General features: G+C 43.6%; 1 protein-coding gene across 2 annotated transcripts in view; it reads left to right on the top strand.

The window, feature by feature from the left end:
• The window catches only part of MYO5B (myosin VB), a 334782-nt gene that overhangs the window by 144865 nt on the left and 165726 nt on the right, over nucleotides 1-24191 (top strand). For both annotated transcript variants that reach the window (XM_027526146.1, XM_027526145.1), the window contains exons 3-4: nucleotides 6570-6741; nucleotides 11492-11636. In XM_027526146.1, coding sequence (XP_027381947.1) covers nucleotides 6570-6741; nucleotides 11492-11636 — 317 coding nt within the window. The remainder of the gene's footprint in view (nucleotides 1-6569; nucleotides 6742-11491; nucleotides 11637-24191) is intronic.

Below are 24191 nucleotides of genomic sequence, written 5' to 3'. Positions count from 1 at the left end.
GTATTCCCATCTCTTTCAGAATTTTCCACAGTTTATTGTGATCCACACAGTCAAAAGGCTTTGGCATAGTCAATAAAGCAGAAATAGATGCTTTTCTGGAACTCTCTTGCTTTTTCCATGATCCAGCGGACGTTGGCAATTTGATCTCTGGTTCCTCTGCCTTTTCTAAAACCAGCTTGAACATCTGGAAGTTCACGGTTCACATATTGCTGAAGCCTGGCTTGGAGAATTTTGAGCATTACTTTACTAGCGTGTGAGATGAGTGCAATTGTGCGGTAGTTTGAGCATTCTTTGGCATTGCCTTTCTTTGGGATTGGAATGAAAACTGACCTTTTCCAGTTCTGTGGCCACTGCTGAGTTTTCCAAATTTGCTGACATATTGAGTGCAACACTTTCACAGAATCATCTTTCAGGATTTGAAATAGCTCAACTGGAATTCCATCACCTCCACTAGCTTTGTTCATAGTGTGCTTCCTAAGGCCCACTTGACTTCACATTGCAGGATGTCTGGCTCTAGGTCAGTGATCACACCATCATGATTATCTGGGTCATGAAGATCTTTTTTGTACAGTTCTTCTGTGTATACTTGCCACCTCTTCTTAATATCTTCTGCTTCTATTAGGTCCATACCATTTCTGTCCTTTATCGAGCCCATGTTTGCATGAAATGTTCCCTTGGTATCTCTAATTTTCTTGAAGAGATCTCTAGTCTTTCCCATTCTGTTGTTTTCCTCTATTTCTTTGCATTGATCCCTGAGGAAGGCTTTCTTATCTCTCCTTGCTATTCTTTGGAACTCTGCATTCAGATGCTTATATCTTTCCTTTTCTCCTTTGCTTTTCGCTTCTCTTCTTTCACACAGACTGGTTCCAAATAGGAAAAGGAGTTCATCAAGGCTGTATATTGTCACCCTGCTTATTTAACTTATATGCAGAGTACGTCATGAGAAATGCTGGGCTGGAAGAAGCACAAGCTGGAATCAAGATTGCCAGGAGAAATATCAGTAACCTCAGATATGCAGATGACACCACCCTTATGGCAGAAAGTGAAGAGGATCTAAAAAGCCTCTTGATGAAAGTGAAAGTGGAGAGTGAAAAAGTTGGCTTAAAGCTCAACATTCAGAAAACGAAGATCATGGCATCTGGTCCCATCACTTCATGGGAAATAGATGGGGAAACAGTGGAAACAGTGTCAGACTTTATTTTTCTGGGCTCCAAAATCACTACAGATGGTGACTGCAGCCATGACATTAAAAGACGCTTACTCCGTGGAAGGAAAGTTATGACCAACCTAGATAGCATATTCAAAAGCAGAGACATTCCTTTGCCAACAAAGGTCTGTCTAGTCAAGGCTATGGTTTTTCCTGTGGTCATGTATGGATGTGAGAGTTGGACTGTGAAGAAGGCTGAGCGCCGAAGAATTGATGCTTTTGAAGTGTGGTGTTGGAGAAGACTCTTGAGAGTCCCTTGGACTGCAAGGAGATCCAACCAGTCCATTCTGAAGGAGATCAGCCCTGGGATTTCTTTGGAAGGAATGATGCGAAAGCTGAAACTCTAGTACTTTGGTCACCTCATGCGAAGAGTTGACTCATTGGAAAAGACTCTGATGCTGGGAGGGATTGGGGGCAAGAGGAGAAGGGGACGCCAGAGGATGAGATGGCTGGATGGCATCACTGACTCGATGGACGTGAGTGTGAGTGAACTCTGGGAGTTGGTGATGGACAGGGAGGCCTGGCGTGCTGCGATTCATGGGGTCGCAAAGAGTCGGACATGGCTGAGTGACTGAACTGAACTGAACTGAAAACCATGTTAGCTGTAAATGTTCAACACTAGTAGCTGTTTTAGAATCAAATACTTGTTAAAGAAAAAAGGTGTTCTTGCAGCTCTCATTCCCTTCCTCCCTCTGGATGTACACCCCCTAGAAGTCTGTAGCTTTGAGTGCTAAGCTTGTAGCTTCTGCTGCTCTGCTGCCGCTCTGGGCATTTTTCCTCCTTATCCACTTTACTGTCACCAATGTGTTGAAAGTGTTAAATTGCTCAGTCATGTCCAGCTCTGTGATCCCATGGACTGTAGCCCACCAGACTCCTCTGTCCATGGAATTCTCAGGCAAGAATACTGGAGTGGGCAGCCCCTCCCTTCCCATTGGCTTATTTTTTTGGAACATGTTTTCACAAAACTGCATATGTGTTTCCCTCTGCACACGTGAACAAGAGTCGTCTGAGGGGAGATTCATCAGAGAAAAGATGAAATGGTGGCATTTCTATCTTGGGGTTTAAAGACAGCAGGCTCAGGTCCCAGCTTTCTGATCTGACATGTGAGGGCTTGGCTGGGGGAGCTCTGTGATCTGCACTTCCCCGTGTTGCTTACACGGGAGGTGGGGTGGAGAGCCATGAGAGAGAGAACAGACAAGCTCCTGCTGGGGTGATGGACATCTCCACTGGGGTATCTTTCGAATGGCTCCCGTGCAGACGTCTGGTTAGGCCCAGCGATACCACCCACTCTGCTGGAGATAAAGTGGGTGAGGGAGCACCTCTTGAGTTGAATGAAATAAAAATTGACTCTGCAGAGTCCATTTGCCCCTTGTTTCCCACCGTTTGGAAATCTTATCTGCATCTTCATGATAGTTGTTTGCTTATCTCCTGTATGGAATACATTTAATGAGAATAAAAGAGCTTTTCACAGAAAGGGAGCCTTGATTAGTGCTTTTGTTTTACTTTATGAAATGTTTAGTTTATTGATTTTGGCTGCACTGGGTCTTAGCTGCGTCTTAGCAGCGGCACACAGGACCTTCACTGTAGTATGAGGACTCTTATTTACGGCGTGCACGCAGGGTCCCTGACTGGGGACCAAACCTGGGCCACGGCACTGGGAATGCAGTGTCTCACCCACTGGGCCCCCAGGGAAGCCCCAGATTTACATGTTTTAAAACCCTGTATGGCTCAGGAAAGTCAGCCTGGAGCTCCGTAACAACCTGGAGGGTGGGATCGGGTGGGAGGTTCCAAAGGGAGGAGACATATGTATACATATGACTGATTCATGTTGATATCACTTCATGGCAAATAGATGGGGAACCAGTGGAAACAGTGATAGACTCTATTTTCTTGGACTCCAAAATCAATGCAGATGGCGACTGCAACCATGAAATTAAAAGATGCTCGCTCCTTTGAAGAAAAACTATGAGAAACCTAGACAGCATATTAAAAAGAAGAGACATTACTTTGCCAACAAAGGTGTGTATAGTCAAAGCTATAGTTTTTCCAGTAGTCTTGTATGGATGTGAGAGTTGGACCATAAAGAAGGCTGAGTGCCAAAGAATTGATGCTTTTGAACTGTGGTGTTGGAGAAGACTCTTGAGAGTCCCTTGGACTGCAAGGAGATCAAACCAGTCAATCCTAAAAGAAATCAACCCTGAATATTCATTGGAAGGACTGATGCTGAAGCTGAAACTCCAATACTTTGGCCACCTGATGTGAAGAACTGACTCATCGGAAAAGACCCTGATGCTGGGAAAGATTGAAGGCAGGAGGAGAAGGGGACGACAGAGGATGAGGTGGTTGGATGGCATCACCGACTCAATGGACATGAGTCTGAACAAGCTCCCAGAGTTGGTGATGGACAGGGAGGCCTGGCGTGCTACAGTCTGTGGGGTCACAAAAAACCGGACACGAACCAGACACGACCGAGTGACTGAACTGAACTAAACTAGGTTGGTCATAGAGTGACTGAAACATGAACAACAACAACACAATTCTGTAAAGCAATTATCCTTCAATTAAAAAATAAATTAAAAAAATCCAATAACAGGAAACTGTACAAAAGAAAACCTAACACAGATAACCATTGATATTTTGTGGGGATATTATTCCAACCAGACTTAGTTATTTACTCAGTCATGTCCAACTCTTTGCTGCCCCATGGACTGTAGCCTGCCAGACTCTCCTGTCCATGGGATTCCCCAGGCAAGAATACTGGAGTGGGTTGCCATTTCCTTCTCCAGATAGACTTTAATATATAGTTTAAAATCAGTGGAATCCTATTATAGATTTCATTCGATAACGTGCCTTTTGTTAGGTGCAGCAGAATGCTCTGGCAGCTCCCTGACTGTAAATACAGGTCCGTGTTGTGCTTTGCTTTCATATTTATAGCTTCGGGAGTTGATATCTTTGATCATTTGTAAGATTGTCTCCTGGTGGCAAAGAATATTTATGAAAAATTGTGATAAAGCGTTGCCAGCTGCCCTCCAGAAAGGTTAAATCAGTCTGAGCCCTTTTGCCCACACCCTTCCAGGTTGGGGTCCTGTCAGTTTTCATACCTTTGCTTACTTGATGGATAGTGGCTCTAAATAATCTTTTATTTGCTTCTCTCTCACTGTTGGTAAAGCTGAATAGTTCTTTGTATATTATCCATTAGTTATTCTTTGTGACTTGTATTCTGTGCACAATTTTCTGTTGGAGTATTGGTTTTCTTTTTAATTTCTTATAACTCTTTGATTATTAAGGATGTTAGTTCCTTAAATAATGCAGAATAACTGTCCCCTTCTCTCAGTTTCCCCTGCACATGGTGTGTGTTTTAAGCGCTTCCCAGGTGATGCTAATGGTAAAGAACCTGCCTGCCAGTGCAGGAGACATAGCAGACGTGGGTTCAGTCCCTGGTTGGGAAGATCCCCTGGAGGAGGGCATGACAACCCACTCCAGTGTTCTTGCTGGGAGAACCCCATGGACAGAGGAGCCTGGCGGGCTACGGTCCATAGGGTTGCAAAGAGTGGGACATGACTGAAGCGACTTAGCCTAGCCTGTGGTGTATTTTATGATGGTTTTAAAGTTTTAGATTGTAGTCAAATTAATGAATAGTTTCCTTCATTGTTCTGGCTTTTGTATTACCCTTTAAAGATACTTTCTTTCAAAGCTTTTGTGAAGATTTACCCACATTTTCTTATTGGTTTTATTTTTCTTTTTGATTTTAATTTTTATTTTTTTCCCCATCTAATATTTATTTAATATGGGGAAGAATGGAACTTTGACTCAATTTTTTTTCCTAAATGGCTGCAAGTTTACCTCCTACTACTGAAAAATCTTTTATCCATTTATTTGCTATTTTAATGTTATGAATAAATTTTACCCATATGTGCTTGTATTTATTTCTGGATCTGGTGTTATGTTTCAATTATCTGCTTCTTTTAACACCATTAGTAGTTTAATTTAAGCCAATATCATAGTAGCTTTAATAATGTACCTTAGTATCTGATAGTACAAGTCTCAAAGTGGGGCAGGAGACAGCACTGATATTCATATTCTTTTAGAAATTAACTGTTATCCCAGTAATTGAGGCTATATCTATAGAATTTCCTGAAAGACTTGTAAAGACTAGTGATTCTTAACATGTGATTCATAGACCACCTGATCGGAATTACATGGGGATTTTTAACAATTGATATTCTTGAACCCACCCAAGAGCTCCTGAAAATAAGCTGTGTTGAGGAAACTCTTTTTGCAAGGTCTCAGATGATTTTTAAGAACACCATAAGAAACTTAACACTCTGATAAAACATGGTAAGCAGCAGCCATGTTCCTCCTGTTTAAATGCTAAAGAACACTTCCTTTTATTAGTTACATCTTTGTGTTGATTACATGTGTACATGTAATCAGTTAAACATCCTGTCCCTAAACATGTTTTGAATATTTATGTAGTCCAAGTGCAGTGCATAGGCTTCCCTCATAGCTCAGTGGGTAAAGAATCCACCTTCGATGCAGGAGACCCCAGTTAGATCCCTGGGTCAGAAAGATCCCCTGGAGAAGGAAATGGCAACCCACTCCAGTGTTCTTGCCTGGAGAATCCCATGGACAGAGGAGCCTGGCGGGCTACAGTCCATGGGGTCGCACAGAGTCAGACACGCCTGAGCGACTGAGCACACACAATACTGTGCATGCTGAGTACAAGGGTGGCACGTTGCATTTGAGATTTGACCTTCAGATGCATAATCACACATCCCTAATCACAGACACACACACCCATGCACACCCATCAAAGTCTTACTATACTTTAGATCAAAGTATAGTTAGTGCCCTAAAATAGCTAGCAGTTAGGTTGGGAAAAAACATGTGAACAACTTGAATGAAATTCATGGAGAGCAGTTGGCTAGTTGCAAGATAATAAACAAAGAGAATGAGCTGGATGATGGGAGAAAGGGTAAGGAAGCACCAGCATTAAATGGGGCAGACCAAAGAAGCTTTCCTGCGTAGGAGAAAGACCAGCACTCCTATTGCAATGGAATTAAAGCCTCAGTAAGTATTTTTGCATTGATAAGCAGACAACACCTTATTGAATCTACCTGTCCTTCCTGAATTTCTCGTGCCATTCACTTGATACTCTGAGATTATGTTTTCTGCAAATTTTCTATCTGGACTGGTCTCTTATGGCAACACAGGAATTTTTGTTCAGCTTGCTTTCTTTAAAACATTTATCTTCATTTATGATCATAATGGGTAGTGGTCCTAGATGACAAGACTGGGCATTGAATCCAGGCTAAAAGATTCATGACTGTGCCCTTTGTGTCTGTCACTTGCCTTTCCTTAGATTCAGGAGTACCCCATCGATGTCCAAAACAACCAACTTCCCTTCCTGCGGAATCCAGATATCCTGGTGGGAGAAAATGACCTAACTGCCCTTAGCTATCTCCATGAGCCTGCAGTTTTGCATAATTTAAAGGTCCGCTTCCTGGAGTCCAACCATATCTACACTTACTGTGGTAAGTAGGGGATATCTATTGGCTGTGTGTGTTTGAATGTGGTTCCAATCTTTAGACTTTACATGTTAAACTCCAACGGTTAAGAATCCTACTTTCATTCTCTTTTATATTAATAAGTACCTCTCACTTGAAAGTTTGCAATCAGTGCACATGGCTTAGTTAGGTGGCTGTACATCTCTTTGGAAGGATTGGTGTTAAAGCTCAACCAGGGAAGAAGTGGGCCACACCATGTGGCTTGATGGCTCAGGCGCAGCCCTGGAGTCAGTAGGAAGGCAGTAAATCCATCCCAGGGTCCTGGCTCAGGCCTCTGCTCCCTCTGCTGAGTGCACTGCTGCAAGTGTATGGCAGGCTTGGGTTTTTTTTTTTTTTTTACCTTTTTATTTTTATATCAGTATAGATGATTAACAGTGTTGTGTTAGTTTCAGGTATGCAACAGAGTGATTCAGTTATACATATAAACTGAAAGTCACTCAGTCGTGTCTGACTTTTGTCACCCCATGAACTGTACAGTCTATGGAGTTCTTCAGGCCAGAATACTGGAGTGGGTTGCCGCTCCCTTCTCCAGGGGATCTTCCCAACCCAGGGATTGAACCCAGGTCTCCTGCATTGCAGGAAGATTCTTTACCAGCTGAGCCACCAGGGAAGCCCCAGTTATATCACTTATATGAATGTGAAGTCGCTCAATCGTGTCCAACTTTTTGCCACCCCGTGGATTGTAACCTACCAGGCTCCTCCGTCCATGGGATTTTCAGGCAAGAATACTGGAGTGGGTTGCCATTCCCTTCTCCAGGGGATCTTCCTGACCCAGGGATTGAACCCAGATCTCCCACATTGCAGGCAGACACTTTACTGTCTGAGCCACCAGGGAAGCCCCAATTATATCAGTTATACATATACCTGTGTCTATTCTTTTAAAATTCTTTCCCCATTTAGATTGTTATATAATATTGAACAGAGTTCCCTGTGCTATATATACAGTAGGTCCTTGCTGGTTATCCATTTTGATTATAGCTTCTGTATATGTCAATCCCAAACTCCCTAACTACCTACACTAGCCTTACCCCCTGGTAACCTTAAGTTTGTTCTCTGCTTCACAAATAAGTTCATTTGTATACTTTTTCCCAGATTCTGTTCATAAGCAATGTCATATTTGTCTTTGATCTACTTCACTTAACATGACAGTTTCTAGGTCCGTCCATGTTGCCGCAAATATTATTTCATTCTTTTTAATGGCTGCATAATATTCCATCATGACACGAATATCTCATTGTTTAATGTACCATAATTTATCCATTCACCTATTGTAGATGGTGATGAAGATGTACTTGCTTCAACTTTGGAAATTATGAATATAGCTGTTACAAACATCCATGTACAAGTTTTTGTGTGAATGTTTTCTGTTCCTTTGGATAAATACCAATGAGTATGATTATTTGATTATATGATAAGATTATGTTTAGTTTCATAAGAAACTTCCAAAGTGGCTGTGCCCTTTTGCATTGCCACCAGTGATGAAATAAGAGTTTCCTTTGCTCCTTATCCTCTCCACATTTGGTGTTATCAGTGTTCAGGATTTTGGCTATGCTAATAGGGGTGTGGTATTACCTCACTGGTGTCTTAATTGGCATTTCCCCAATGACTTAGGTGTGGAGCATCTTCTTCCCCTTCTTGTTTCCCATCTCTGTATCTTCTTTGGTGAGGTGTTTGTTTAGGTCTTTTGCCCATTTTTTAATCAGATGGTTCATTTCCTTATTGTTAGATTTTAAGAGTTCTTTGTATATTTAGAATTCCATGGACTGTATAGTCCACGGGGTCACAGAGTAGGACAGGACTGAGTGACTTTCACTTTCACTTTTTTCACTGTATATTTTGGGTAGCAGTCCTTTATCAGATGTGTCTATAGTTTGTCTTATCATTCTCTTGACTGTGCTTCTTCTCAAACAACCAAAGGGAGCACAATGGCAGAGCTCTCCTGTCTTGGCAGTGACCCTTTCCATTCCTGCCTTCTCTTTCCCAAAGGACTGGAAACGTTCACTTTTTTTATATGTGTCCATGGGTCCCTTGAGATCCAGAATCTTCTTTATGTGCAAGAAAAGGGCATGCGTTTGTCTTATCTTCAGCATTGAATTTTTTTTTTTTAACTCTTTTCACATTCTCAAATATCAGTTTATCTTGTCCTTCTATAAAAGATCTGAAGGGTTAAAGGACTTGACAACTCTTCATTCACCGTGTATGTATTGAGTCCATCTTTTAATTGTGTCCTTTTGGGAACACAGGATGGAAAAAGTGGTAAAATGAAAGATAATACATGGTATAATATGATGTGAGATAATAAAAAAAAAATAGCTGACTCAGTGCTTACTATGCAAGATGCTGGTCTGAATTGCTCTCTATGAATCATTTTACCCTCAGGATAACCAGGGAAATGCAATTATCATCCCCATTTTGCAGTCCATGAAGCTAAGACACTCAGAAGTTAAGGAATTGGCAAAGTCACACACAATAATGAGCCAAGATTTGACATTAAGATGTGGAATCATATTTCCCATTCACAAGTTGTTTGTATTGTAGTTAAGATATCCCATATACAGATGAGAAATTTAACAGTCTCTTTTAAAGATTTTAGTTCTGAGATTTTTTTTTAAGCCTCACACCTCTTGGCAGGGTTCAGTACTGTCTTTTTCTGATCCTATAGCACTTTGTACACATCTATTTTATGAATTCAGTTTGTTGAGCATTTGTGTGTCTGCGTGTGTGTGTGTACGCCCATGCATATGTGTTTATTCCATGCTCCAGGGTGTTTGAAGAGAGGCCTGACCTGTCCTTCTTTTCTCCACTAGAGCCTAGCAGAGTGCTTGATAAACACTTGATACATCTTGATTTAGTTGAGTGATTGGTTAAGACCCATCCTGTTCATCTTGTCTTCTTAAGTGAACAGGGACCTTTAAAACTCATGTCAGTATACTACCCAAGACAATCTACAGATTCAGTACAACCCCTATCAAATTACTAATGGCATTTTTCACAGAACTAGAACAAAAAATCTTAAAATTTGTATGAAGTCACAAAAGATCCAGAATAGCCAAGGCAATCTTAAGAAAGAAAAATGGAGCTGGAGGAATCAGTCTTTCTGATTTCAGACTATACTATAAAGCTGCAGTCATCAAAACAGTATGGAACTAGCGCAAAACTAGAAATGTAGCTCAGTGGAATAGGATGGAAAGCCCAGAAATATAGATCAGTGGAATAGGATGGAAAGCCCAGAGATAAACTCATGCACCTATGGTCAGTTAATCTATGACAAAGGAGACAAGACTACACAGTATTGGAAAAGCAGTCTCTTCAACAAGGAGTGCTAGAAAAACTGGACAGCTACATGTAAAAAAATAAAAGATTATTCTTTAACACCACATACACAAAAATAAGCTTAAAATGGATTAAAGACCTAAATGTGAGACTAGACATAAAACTCTTAGAGGAAAACATAGGCAGGACATGCTCAGATGTAAATCGCAGCAATATCTTTTTCAATTCATCTCCCAGAATAATGGAAACAAAACCAAAATTAAACAAATGGGGCCTACTTAAACTGAAAAAGCTTTTGCATACCAAAGGAAACAGTAAACAAAACAAAAAGACAACCCACAGATTGGGAGAAAATATTTGCCAGTGATGTGACTGGCAAGGGATTAGTCTGTAAAATTTACAAACAGCTTTTGTTGCTTACCAGCATCAAAACAACCCAATCAACAAATGATAAGACCTAAATAGACTTTTCTCTAAAGAAGACATACAGATGGCCAAGAGGCACACGAAAAGATGCTCAACATCGGTAATTATTAGTGAAATGCAAATCAAAACTGCAATGAGATACCACCTCATACCAGCCAGAATGGCTATCATGACAAAAACCCCAAATGGTAAATGCTGGAAAGGGCGTGGAGAGAAGGACACTCTCCTACACTGTTGGTGGGAACGTAAATTGGTACAGCCGCTATGGAGAATAGATGGAGGTTCTTTTTAAGGAACTAAAAACAGAGCTACCATATAACCCTGCAACCCCACTCCTGGGCTTATATCCAGAGAAAAATATGATCCGGAAGGATACATGCATCCCAGTGTCCATTGCAGCACTGTTTACAGTATTTACGACGTGGAAGCAACCTAGATGTCCATCAACAGAGGAATGAATAAAGATGTGGTAAGTATATACAATGAAATACTACTCATCCATTTAAAAGAGTGAAGTAATGCCGTTTGCAGCAACATGAATGGACCTAGAGATTGTCATACTGAGTGAAGAAAGTCAGAGGAGAAGTATCATGTGACATCCCTTATATGTGGAATCTGAAAAGAACTGATACAAATGAACTTACAAACCAGAAAGGACTCACAGACTTAGAGAATGAACTTATGGTTGTCAGGATGAAGGATGCAGGGAAGGGATATTTAGGGAATTTGGGATCAACATGTACACATTGCTATATCTTAAATGGATAACCAACAAGGACCTACTGTATAGCACATGGAACTTTGCTCAATGTTATGTGGCAGCCTGGTTGGGAGGGGAAGTTGGGGGAGAATGAACACACATGTATGTATGTATGGCTGAGTCCCTTTGCTGTTCATGTGAAAATATCAAAACATTGTTAATCAGCTATACTCCAATACAAAATAAAAAGTGTTAAAACAAAGCTCATGTCAGGAGGCTGCCATGCTATCAGAATCTGACCACACTGTCTATTCACAGGGATTGTGCTTGTTGCCATTAATCCTTATGATCAGTTGCCAATCTACGGTCAAGATGTCATCTATGCCTACAGTGGCCAGAACATGGGGGATATGGACCCCCACATCTTTGCTGTGGCAGAGGAAGCCTACAAGCAGATGGCCAGGTAAGAATAACCTTAGCCAGGAAGTCCTCCTGGGTCATCAGAGGGTGGAAAGGGGAGTGTCCACCTTCTTGGGCTGCTTTTTCTCAGTGGTGATTCTGGGTTTGAAGTGTTTTGGAAACCAAATCAACCTCGGGTTCTTTTCTTAATCACATTTCCTCAAGTCTTCATCTTATTCTTGTGAACCTGAGCCTGGGCTTGGAGAGCAGGGGCTCCTTAGACTCTGATGAGCAGTGCAGTTAATGCCTTGTGTCTCGTCTCTCTGTGACTTTCTTTTGGCCGTCTTGCCTCTTCTCCAGGTGTGATGAATCCATTTTATACCATCACATTCATTTTACAGATCTCACTGAAGGCTCCGTTTTGAAAGAACCAAGACTCTGACAACTTATTAAAGTGCCAGGCATTTGGGGCAGAAATAGAAGCTTCAAATCGGCAGTAATGCGTAGTGGTTTCAGATTTTTAGCCTGGAAGTGGTGTTCTGTTTAGGCACGTAAGCGGATCTCATTTTGCTCTTCTTTTTCTAACTCAGAGAGATAGGCACAGGTCTGTTTCATCGGAAAGTAGGCTAGGTGAGTGTATGAGTCAGGGTTCGAGTGTGTGTGTGTGTGTGTGTAAAGAGAAAGGTTTTTACTTTAAGAAATCGGCTTGTGCAGCTGTTGGAGGTTGGCATGTCCAAAATCTGCAGGATTAGGCTGGCAGGTTGGAGATCCAGGGAAAAGATCATACAAGATTTTGAGTCTGAAGGCAGTCTATTGGCAGAATTCTCTTTGGTGGGGATGTCAGAGTTTTTTCTCTTATGACCTTCTACTGATTGGATGAGGCCTACCCACATTATGAAGAGTGATCTGCTTTTCTCAATGTCTACTGATGTAAATGTTAATTTCATATCAAAAGAGAAAACAAAAACAAAACACCTTTATAGCAGTATCCAGACTAGCGTTTGGCCAAATGTCTGGAAACTGTGGCCTAGCCAAGCTGACACACAAAATTTACCACCACGCTGCTGTTCTTGAACTGTCAAGGTATAGTATAGGGAAAGATAGTTTTACCAAAGTTTTGGTGGAAATGCATTTTCCAGTTAACAGTAAAATGCTGGATCCTTTCAGCTCAGTTTTTCTTGTCCCCTCTAGAGAACATCTTACAGAGCTAGCAGGAAAAGCAGGAGTGTTTTGTGGGGAGCAGGGCTGCGTAGAGAGGAGCAAGCGAGAATCCCATTTAAGATGGTCTGTGCTGCTGTAGATGTCAGAGTACAATTTTCAGCCCAGTGAAAGTTTCCATGAGGAAAAACTGTTCTGTAAGCTTCCTTACTAGTTTATAATGTTTTGTTGCTGGCTGTGGAGATCGGTATGTGAAAGATCTGCTTCCTCATAGAAACACAATGACCATATTCAATATAAGCAGTGATCAGAGAACAGAACAATATAATAAGTAGAATGATCTACAGCTGTTTCATTTCTCCAGAATGTGATAGATTGTGGAGCTAAAATGGTCATGACCTTTGACCTCTCTAATGTCATAAAAAGACCACATACTATGTTCTGGGCGTGACCAGGAGTCACTTAGCTTGGTAAGCCATTAAGGCACATGCTGCAGACTGAAGTGTGCTCAGGGTCGTATCACGTGGCGGGGAAGAGTGAGGGGTGGTGTGACACAGTGCGTGGCCCCACTCAAGTGTGTGCACAGTGGAAGGACCTGGGGTCTGGACAGGCTTCGGTGTCTTGGGAGAAGCACTTACGCTGAGTCCTCATTTGCTTCATGTGAAGAAGACGATCCTTACTGCATTACAGATGGTTCCCTGTGGTTCTAGAATGGAAGGCGACCATGGCCTGGTTCTGAGGACTCCTCCCATGCTACAGGTTCCGCCAGCTCCTTGAGACTGTCCTCTCATGCATGCCCTTGATATTAGTTTTCATCCCATTTTGCTCTCCTAGCCAGTTGCACTTAGATGTATCAGAAGTTGGTTTTTCTTTTTTAATTTTTTAATTGGAGGAGAATTACAATGTCGTGTTGGTTTCTGCCATACAGCTCTTCATCAGACTTCTTGAGGCTCCCCTACAGCTTTGAGAACCCTCTTGCCTCCAGCTTGTAGACCCTCTTGACTGAATGCCCCCATTCTTCCTTTCCGAACCTGAAGCTGTGCACACGGTTATGCTGCTCTCAGCTTATTTCACTTGTTTGGGTCCTTTTTCATGCCCATTAGTGGGAAGGGACGGGGTGGGCATCCAGGGTGGCAGTGATATGATCTTGCTGAGGGGAGTGAATTTGATGATTAAGGGGTTTGGATGTTAAAGGTGGACAAAAAGTTGCTTCATTAAGGGTTTTCTTTAAGGTCTTAAGGTTTATAATCGTTTTACCCACCAAGTCCCAGGGTGTAGAAAATAATGCTGCTGAAATTCTTGTGCAATTTTTGCTCATGAACGTGCATAAGAAGTATAAGGCCAGCACACGTGGCTCGGGGGAGAGAGCTATTTTTGAATAAGTTCCATTGTCAGCAGCTCAGGGTTTCTGCTATTGATTCAAGGGGCGTATTAGAAGCCCCAGCAGAATCTTTGCAGGGAAAGAGGGAGACTCAGTGGTCTGACGCAGGGACGGTTTTTGCTGTATTTCCGTTCTGTGCCTTCACTGTCAACTTTGAATACTAAACACACTCATTTTACAATTCATCTGCCAACTGTGTGGTGTGCTTCCTGACTCATCAGTAAGTTGCTGAAGAGGTTGTTATGTGGATCAAGTCGCTGTGGTCTAACACAGTGTGCTTTGAATCTGAGCCTCCACAACAGCTGGGTGACTAAGGGTACAAGCAGCTAACGTAACGACGCCCAGCCCGCGGTGACGTGACTCAGTTGGCCTTGGACTCAGCAGTTCTTTCTCATGATTCACTGTGGACTGGATTTTCTTTCTTGATGTGGTTCACTCTGGGTCTCTCCAACTCGCGATGCTTTGAGCGTATGAGGAAAGTCTGTTAAAGCTCGAAGGGATAAATCCAGACCTTCATCCCCATCCCAAGAGTTCCTGCAGAGTCTTGTGCTGGAAAGGATGAGGAGACACGATAATAAGATGATTGGTTCAGCATCCCTGTCCTTGTTGACCTCAGACTAGGCTTGAGAGTACATGGAGACTCCCAGTGAATAAAAAGGCTGAAGTAACATGAAACATCAAACTAGTGAATTCTGCCTTCTAACCCATGAGAAATGGACTGCCCACTGCTTTATTTCTGCTCCTCCCTTGTTCATGATCCAAAATGCCCTTTCTCTCACTTTTACCTCCCCCGATTCTAGCCTCAGCTCCTGGGTTAAATCATATCAGCAAACATTTGTAAAGTATCAGTGATTTGACAGGCTCCTTCCTAGGTGGAAACTAAGAAATGTGAGACCTCTCCTCACTTCTTAAGTCGCTCACAGTCTTTTTGGAGAGAGAGGACACAGTAGACCAAAAAGCCTGTAACTGCAGGAAGTGTAAACCGAAGTCACACTCAGGGTCGTTTGAATTGAGTTTGGGGATGACTGTCACATCTGGTCCAAGAAACTGTAGCGCTGAGGCTGGATCTTGATGAATTGGTCGGGTATGTAGGGTGAGATGCAGACCTCTAGGTGGGTGGAATAGAGTGATCATTCCCCCAGCAGTGTGGCATCAAAAAGCAGAAAACCATAAAACTAGAGCGCGTAATCACAAAGCCACAGCCACATATGCTTCACACCCCTTAGGACGTTTGTAGGCAAAGACTTCACAGGTGTTGGCAAGGATGTGGAGACGTTAGAATCCTGATACACTGCTAGTGGGAATGTAAGATGGTGCAGCTGCTTTGCAAAATAGTCTGGCAGTTCTTCAAAAGTTTGACAGTGTTATCACATGACTCAGCCATTCTGTTCTTAGATATGAAAACACATTCCAAGAGAAATGAAAACATATTCACACAGAAACTTACCCACAGACATTCATATTTAATAGAATGTTCCCATAGAATTGTTCACAGTAGCCGAAAGGTAGAAGAAAAAAACCTAAAAATCCATCAACCAATCAATCAGTAAATAAAATATGGTTATGTCCATACAGTGGAATATGGCACACAGAAAGGAACAAGATGTGGTACTTGGTACCACAGGGATGAACCTTGAAAACATGCTCAGTGAAAGAAGCCAGACATGAAAGAACAGAGTGTGTGAGTCCACTTACATGAAGTGTCCAGAATGGACAAATATATAGAGAGAGGTAGATTAGTGTTTGCCCAGAGCTGGAGGTTTGAGGGGGAATGGGAAGTGATTGCTGATCAGTATTTTTTTTGGTTTTGTTTTTAGTGGTGGTGGGGCTGGTGATGAAAATTTTCTGTAATTGATTGCGTGGATGGATGCACAGCTCTGCAAATGCACTGAAACCCATTGAATTGTGTACTTTAAATGGGTGAATGTGTGTTCTGTGAATTATATCTCAAAAAAGCTATTTTTCACAAAAGGCATGGTCAGGGGACAGTGCCCAGGAAAGCTTAACCTATGTGATAAGTGCGTCTGGGGTTGGTGTGGGCTATACAGCTAAGAGACAGGGTGACCGGACTGGGGAGGAACCGGAAAGCTGGGTGAACTTTGGCAGAAAAGTGTGTTCTATTAACAGAGGGTACAGAGATGGTCAGTTGAGTTTAGGAAACCCTGGATTAATCAAGTGAAACATCTGCCTTCAAGGCAGGGGCTTTCAGAGCAGCTATGTTGACATGCTTTCTGAGTCTCCAAGATGGAGATGCTTTATGCTGGGTTTGCAAATCATATTTAGACACAAAACTGTTTTCAAAGATTATCTCAAGGACTCTTTGGGAAATGCTGGCTTCAAGCAATGGAGACATTCTAGAGCTTGTTAGATTAAAAAGATAATATGACACCAGGGATATTCAAAGAGTGATGTTTCTCTTATGGGCCCTATTTCAAAATCTCTTCCTTTTCTTCCTGTTCTGATACCATTTCCAAGGATGAGAAGACCTTCTTGTGAGGAGCTTAGATTCTTGCAGAAATGCCTTGCCTATGTAAATGACCTCTGTGTAATGAATGGCAGTAGATGGTGAAGCTGGACTTCAGACCCAGTCTGTGTTCCCCGAAGCCCTTTGTACCACTGGGGAAGCTATACTCCCTCCGTCAGCGGGGCCTGCGACTTCTTCCAGTAGTCTTCTGTAGTCTTCCCAGACTTCTACAGACTTCTTCTGTAGTCTTCCCAGAGCAGAGCAGGCTGTGGTCCTCGGGGCCATGAGGGCCGAGGGATAGACCTTTTCCCTCGAGGGTTCACGAGAGTCTAAATTCCAGAGTGAGATGAGTCTCGGTGTATTTTCTAGCTCTGCTAGTGGGGCCTGGCCCTCTTACCCTGCTGCCCAGGTGTGATCCTTTTCTTGAGGTTTTGTGTTCTTTTCTGAAAGAAAGTAGGGACAGTGCGAAGCAAATTCATTTGCTCATAGAGCTCACACAGGTCCATCTGGTTCTGCTATGCTGCGGGCTGTGACTAATAGTGGAAGATGGAATGGGATGCTCCTGGGGTCCTGGGAGGGGACATCCCACTCAGTACACCTGGGGCAGCCAATGGACAACCCCCCACCCCACCATGGGAGCACTCCCAGAGAAGTTCTGAGTGTGGAAATGTGCTGTAGAAGGGAGAGGACACTGTACATTTTCCATCTTCTGAGGTCCCCCCCGCAAAAAAACAAAACAATAGAACTAATGGCTTTATCTTCCTGATCATTAAGGTGGAATGCTCTGGGACACCCAAGAACGGACTCAGGACACTTCAGGATCTCTTTTAGGCTGCAGACTTTGTGGAATTTGGGTCTTTGGGGGAAAAATTTTTAAAAGGAACTGCACATAGGTGACCTAAATTCACACTTTGCTTTGAGATCCAGTTTGCAGTAGGATGATGTCAGTTTCTTCCTTCCTTTTTGATATAAGGGGGTTTATTATTCTGGGCTGTTTAGTTTGGAGAAGTTTGGGATGTCGAGTACTTCCTGATCAAGCTTCATGTTTTCAGTGCTGAGAGCCAGGTTTCGTTTCTCTGTAAGGTGTTCGCTGTACAGGAGTGTCCGGGGTCTGTCCCTGGTGACGTGTCTCCCACCCGCTGTGTGTCCATGCACAGACCCTTTGGGCCTGAAGTTCTCAGCGTCTTCACTCTTTAAGGAGAACAGTGGCCCTGCCGCAGAGAGAGACTTGGACCTGCGAGAGGTCATGAGGAACCTTTAAAAGTTGTTGAACACTATAAAAATTGGGGGTGTGGCAGTCTGGATGGGAGAGGAGTTTGGGGGAGAATGGATACATGTGTACGTGTGGCTGAGCCCCTTTGCCGTCCACCTGCATCTCTCACAGCATTGTTAGTCGGCTATGCCCCAATACAAAATAAAAAGTTAAAAATACGAGGGTGCTGATGTTAAAGCTGACAAGACAGCTTCCTCAGCTGCTGTTAAATACAGCGAGCGACGGTATTGCTGGGGAGGTCAGTAGTTAGGGAACAATGACGTGCTGGATTTTTACAGTAAAGTCTTGAAACCATGACTTCATTCAGCCCTGACTTTTGGGTGCAGTTTTTCTTTCCTTCCCATTCATTATGATTTCAAGTCAGGACTCGTCAGGACTAGGTTGCTTTAGGACAAGGTATAGGAGATGTTCGAGATGACTGAACACAGGAGTGACTTCCATGCTCCTGTCGAGTACTATTGCTGATTTCTAGAACTTGCCCTGAGTCGTTCCCTCTATTGAGATTCTTCCCGGGGTGCTGTCTTCCCTGGGCTCTTCCCCTGCAGCTATTCTTCCCTACTCCCCTCATCTGCTCTCCTTCCCCTCCCGCCCACCCACGTCTGGACACACTCCTGTCCCTCCCCACAGTTCCCAGCACTAAGGTCCACAGCATTATTTTGATCCTTTATAATCTCTTGGATTGTATAGTTTCTTTATATTTCTGCCTATCCCGTTTAAAATTCTAGTTATGTATTTTAGACTTAAATATAGGGGAAAGTTCAGTATGCAGTGAATATGGCTAATTATAACATCCATATGTTAAAAGCAATGGATAGTAAATGTATATTGTTATCTCCTTTTAAAATCGGCAATTTCAAGAAGACTGGAACTGGGAACTTCCCTGGCGGTCCAGTGGTCGGGACCTCGCCTTCCCGTGCAGGGCATGCAGGTTCAATCCCTGGTCGGGGCATAAGGGCCCACATGGCTCCTGTCAAAAAACCAAAACATAAAACAGAAGCAGTATGGTAACAGATTTAATAAAGACTCTAACAATGGTCCACATCCAAAAAAGTTTTTTTTAAAGAATAGGACAGGACCATTTCCTTTGTCAAACTTCCGTGACACTGCAGAGGTCATGAATGTTACTAATAGTTAAGTCTCAAATCAAAAATCATAGAGCTGAAAGAAATGTTACTAGTAATCACTTTTTACCTTACCTGGGGAACACAGCGCCGTAGAAGGAGAGGGTCTGCAGTCGTCTGGCTGTTGTCATCGTTCAGTTGCCTGGTTGTGTCCGACTCTCTGTGACCTCATGGACTGCAGCATCCCAGGCCTCCCTGTCTCTCACCATCTCCTGGAGTTTGCCCAAGTTTGTGTCCAATGCATCACTGATGCCATCTAGCCGTCTCATCTTCTGACGCCCTCTTCTGCCCTCAATCTTTCCCAGCATCAGGTAGCAATTGGCTAAGACACGGGGATGCGGGAGACCACATCCCGGCAACTAGTCCTTTGGGTGCTGCTTGACCACTCCCAGTCCAGGTGGCTCTGTCTCTCAAGAAATGTGTTCCATTTCTAACGGTTTCTACTATCGGAATCTTGCCATCACACCGCACTCTGCTGCTCTCTGATTGCCTTCACCCGGGGGGTCTGAGGGCTTCCCTGGTGGCTCAGATGGTAGAATCTGCTTGCAGTGTGGGAGACCTGGGTTCGATCCCTGAGTATGGAACATACCCTGGAGAAGGGAACAGCAACCCACTCCAGTATTCTTGCCTGGAGAATCCCATGGACAGAGGAACCTGGTGGGCTACATACAGTCCATGGGGCTGCAAAGAGTTGGACAGGGGGGTCTGACCTCTGTTCTGTGCGGCTGTGCAGGATAGCCAGCATTTTCTTACCCGTGGTGGCCCCTCCCCCACTCTGGCTGAGCATCCTGGCTCCCACGGCCCTTCCTTCTGAGCGTGGCCTTTAGTCCCTCTCCTGCTGTGGGTCACCCTGGACACCTTCGGTCTTTCTGTCTGATATCTGTGGTCTCTGAACATGATCTGCCAGGTGAGCAGTCTTCCTCGCGTGGAATTCCTGTTACAGAGCCTACAATTGCACCAAGTTGGCAGGCATTTCATGTCGCAGATTTTTACTAAGTTTGCAAGCTGTTAAATTCCTATTTCTCCCCCCCATCCCCATCCACAGATGCACAAGAATTATTTTATTACCACTGTAATGAGATTTAATTGTCTGGCAATAAGCTACACCTATTGAAAGTAAAGTCACACACATTAAATTACATGTACAATTATACCGATTTTGATATATGCGTACATCCACGAAACTATCACCATGACCCAGATAACGAACATTTCCTTAACTTCCAAAAGTCTCCTTGGAAAAGGAAAACTTTTTCCACCCCTGCACTGCTGGAGATCAGTAGTCACTAATCTACTTTCTGTCACTATAAACAGAAGCTTCCTTTAAGATATGTTGCCCTCATTCTGCACTTGCACAATTGATTTTTTATGTGCTGAGCAGGATTCATAGTTACCTGTATTAAATGTGACCTTTCATGCCTGCGCTCCATTATTCCAGGGTATCTCTTTGACTCCTGATTTTCGCATCTGATATATTAGGTCTCCCTGCCTTGGCGCATGTGCAAATTTAACAAATCTTTTGTTTCTGTCCTTATCTGTTGAGGAGGAGGTATTAATCTGGCTGGATTCCTGTAACTTGCTAGGAGCAGTCCTTTTACTAAGAACTGATCATTTAAACTATTAAACCTAAAAATTAAGTCAAGTCCTTGTATTTTAAATCGGGTTAAAAGCTGTGCCCACTGGATTGGTCAGATGTAATTTTTCTGGGTGAGGGGGGCTCATGACTGAGGAGGTGGGCAAAGGAGACCCTGGTGAGCACCCCCAGCCTCACCGCTTCCTTCCCGTGTTTCTCCTGATTGTGTTCTTTCATCTGAGGTGCCTCCTACATTTGCTCAGCTGCAGCAGGAGGACGCCTGTATGTCCTTCCGTCCTCGGGTTATTGTAAGAAGTAGCCGGCGCTCCTCACACGTAAGCCTGAGCCGTGACAGCGCAGGGCGGGCCCAGCGGACACCCCTGCACCCACCCCCCGGGTCCTGCTTGTGACATAGCCTGGTCCCGCTGTCAGAGTCACACTCGTCCCCGCACACCAGCTGCTTTCAGAACTCACAGTGGTGCTGCATGTGAATAAGATTTCGTTTTACAGGGTGTCTGAAATAATTTTCAGTTGAAGAAGCTAATAAAATGTGAAGCCTAGCAGGATGAAATGGCATTTCTATTTACATCGTGATAATGTCTTTCACGCCATGGTAGCCACTCTTTCTTTTTTAGCTGCATAGTTTTATGTTTATATCCTGAAAGACAGAATGTCTATGGATGTCATCTGCTAATGTGTGCATGTTTAGTAGGAAAGAAGATGTCAAGAAGCGAGGTGGCTCAGCTTCCAGGGACAGGACTGTCTGGGTTCTCAGAACACAGGAGCTGTGGGACCTTGGCAGGTCACTTAAACTCACTTTGCACCAGTGCCCGCGTCTTTAAAACAGGGATACATATTGTGGCAAAATCATCAGGTTGCCAGAACTAAAAGAATTGATAAGTGAAGAGTACTTAGAATGATTTCTGGAACAGAGTGCTCAATAAGTGTTTGATCCAGTGCTGGTGGTAGTGATAGCCTGGTGATAATACTGATGAGTCGATGGTAAGTAATGTCACTGTCATTTCATAACATCCAAAGGAAGGAAGTGCTGGAAGGAGACATCAGTGCTGAGCAGGATTTCCTTTCTATGTCACCCTCAGAGGACAGGTGGTCCTTCAGGGCCAAGGGAATAGTAGAAGGCTGGCCGTTTTGTGCGATTAATAATGTTCTTTTGGCCTTTGTTATAGGCTCATGTGTGAAATTAGAATTACAGAAGTTTAGTAGGTGGTTGCCAACCTGTCTAGAGGAAATACAGCATCAATTGCACAATGTCTAAAGCTGTCTTTTGTCACGTGCAGGAAGCCAACAGCTTTGAGTTTTGAACTTAGAGTGAAGTTAAACTGTTACTGACTCAGCCACCCCTAGAATAGTGTTAGAATGTGGACACCACTGCCCTTTGGTAATGGCATCTGTAAGCTTGTGTGTATGTGTGCTAAGTCCCTTGAGTTGTGTCCAACTCTCTGCGACCCCACGGGCTATACTCTGCCAGGCTTCTCCGTCCATGGGATTCTCCAGGCAAGAATACTATCAGTCAGTCAGTTAGTTCAGTCGCTCAGTGTCCAACTCTTTGTGACCCCATGAATCGCAGCATGCCAGGCCTCCCTGTCCATCACCAACTCCCAGAGTTCACCCAAACTCATGTCCATCGAGTCGGTGATGCCATCCAGCCATCTCATCCTCTGTCGTCCCCTTCTCCTCCTGCCCCCAATCCCTCCCAGCATCAGAGTCTTTTCCAATGAGTCAACTCTTCACATGAGGTGGCCAAAGTATTGGAGTTTCAGCTTTAGCATCAGTCCTTCCAATGAACACCCAGGACTGATCTCCTTTAGGATGGACTGGTTGGATCTCCTTGCAGTCCAAGGGACTCTCAAGAGTCTTCTCCAACACCACACTTAAAAAGCATCAATTCTTTGTCTTTCAGCTTTCTTCACAGTCCAACTCTCACATCCATACATGACCACTGGACAAACCATAGCCTTGACTAGATGGACTTTTGTTGGCAAAGTAATGTCTCTGCTTTTCAATATGCTGTCTAGGTTGGTCATAGTTTTCCTTCCAAGGAGTAAGCATCTTTTAATTTCATGACTGCAATCACCATCTGCAGTGATTTTGGAGCCCCAAAAAAGAAAGTTTGACACTGTTTCCACTGTTTCCCCATCTATTTGCCATGAAGTGATGGGACCAGATGCCATGATCTTAGTTTTCTGAATGTTGAGCTTTAAGCCAACTTTTTCACTCTCCTCTTTCTCTTTCATCAAGAGGCTTTTTAGTTCCTCTTCACTTTCTGCCATAAGGGTGGTGTCATCTGCATATCTGAGGTTATTGATATTTCTCCTGGCAATCTTGATTCCAGCTTGTGCTTCTTCCAGCCCTGGGTTGCTGTTTCCTCCTCCAGGGGATCCTCCCAAGCCAGGGATCAAACCTGGGTCTCCTGCATTGCACATGGACTCCTTACTGCTGAGCCATCTGGGAAGCCCCATCTGTAAGCTTAAGCAAAAGGAAAATAATAATGTGACACTGCAGGAATGGAGCGATGATTTGATTGTTTTTATAGGCATTTGCTTGAGAGACAGCATGCCCACCGTCACTAACTAAGTGCATGCTGAAGGCTGGAAAGCAGCTTTTCACAAGAGCGTGGAAGTGAGACCCAGTCTCTCCTGGTCCCTGTGGTGGTGCATCGGTTGTTAGAGCAGCAGTCTTCAGACAGCTGGGCACATTGAGTTTTGGAAGATTCACTGGAGTGTGGGAACAAAATTTTAGAACTTTATTTTTTTCACAGTCTTTTAAGATTTAAAATTCTGTTGGTACATCTCTTATAATGTGCACAGTGCATTAATACAGTAGCTTAGAAATTAATTTATAAATTCATATTTCCAGGGGAGCTGGCTCATAGTTTTCCTTATAGATAGGGAAAAAGAGAAAAGTGGGTTAGTGGCCAGGGCAGTGTCTAAAGCCATACATAGATGCAGTGGTCTTTGTGGACTAGTTCATGGTCCACAGAGGACATCTGTCCCCTGGCCCCCTGCTGGGGTTCTTCTTGGAGTGCTGCAGTGGGGAGAAGGTGAGAGAAGGTGGCTGGCTCAGTGCAAGCCTTCCCTGTCATGGGACATAAAGCGCGGTCGCTATTCCTGTCAGTGTCTCATTTTTAGACTGTGTTAAAGAGCCCTGCTCTCTTGAAAAACGTATATATGACCATTTATAAAATTAGATAGCCAGTGGAAATTTGCTATATGAAGCAGGGAGCTCACATCTGGTGCTCTGTGACAACCTGTGCTGTGCATATTCATGTCTGCCTCTTTGCGACACTGTAGACTGTAGCCCACCAGGCTCCTCTGTCCGTGGGGATTCTCCAGGCAAGCATACTGGAGTGGGTTGCCTTGCCCTCCCCCGGGGGATCTTCCCAGCCCAGGATCGAAGCCAGGTGTCCCGCACTGCAGGTGGATTCTTCACCATCTGAGCCACCAGGGAAGCCCCTGTGACAATCTGGAGGGGTGAAATGGGGTGGGAGGTGGGAGGGAGGGTCAAGAGGGAGAGGACATACCTATACCTGTGACTGACTCGTGTTGATGTGTGGCAGAAACCAACACAATGTTGTAAAGCATTGACTTATTTAAAATTAAAATAAGTAAATTCAAATTTTAAAAAAGAG

The sequence above is a fragment of the Bos indicus x Bos taurus genome, chromosome 24, assembly GCF_003369695.1.
Source record: "Bos indicus x Bos taurus breed Angus x Brahman F1 hybrid chromosome 24, Bos_hybrid_MaternalHap_v2.0, whole genome shotgun sequence".
In the NCBI taxonomy this organism is placed as follows: Eukaryota; Metazoa; Chordata; class Mammalia; order Artiodactyla; family Bovidae; genus Bos; species Bos indicus x Bos taurus.
The sequence above is the reverse complement of the archived record's forward strand: the minus strand, read 5'-3'. Positions and strand labels throughout refer to the sequence as shown.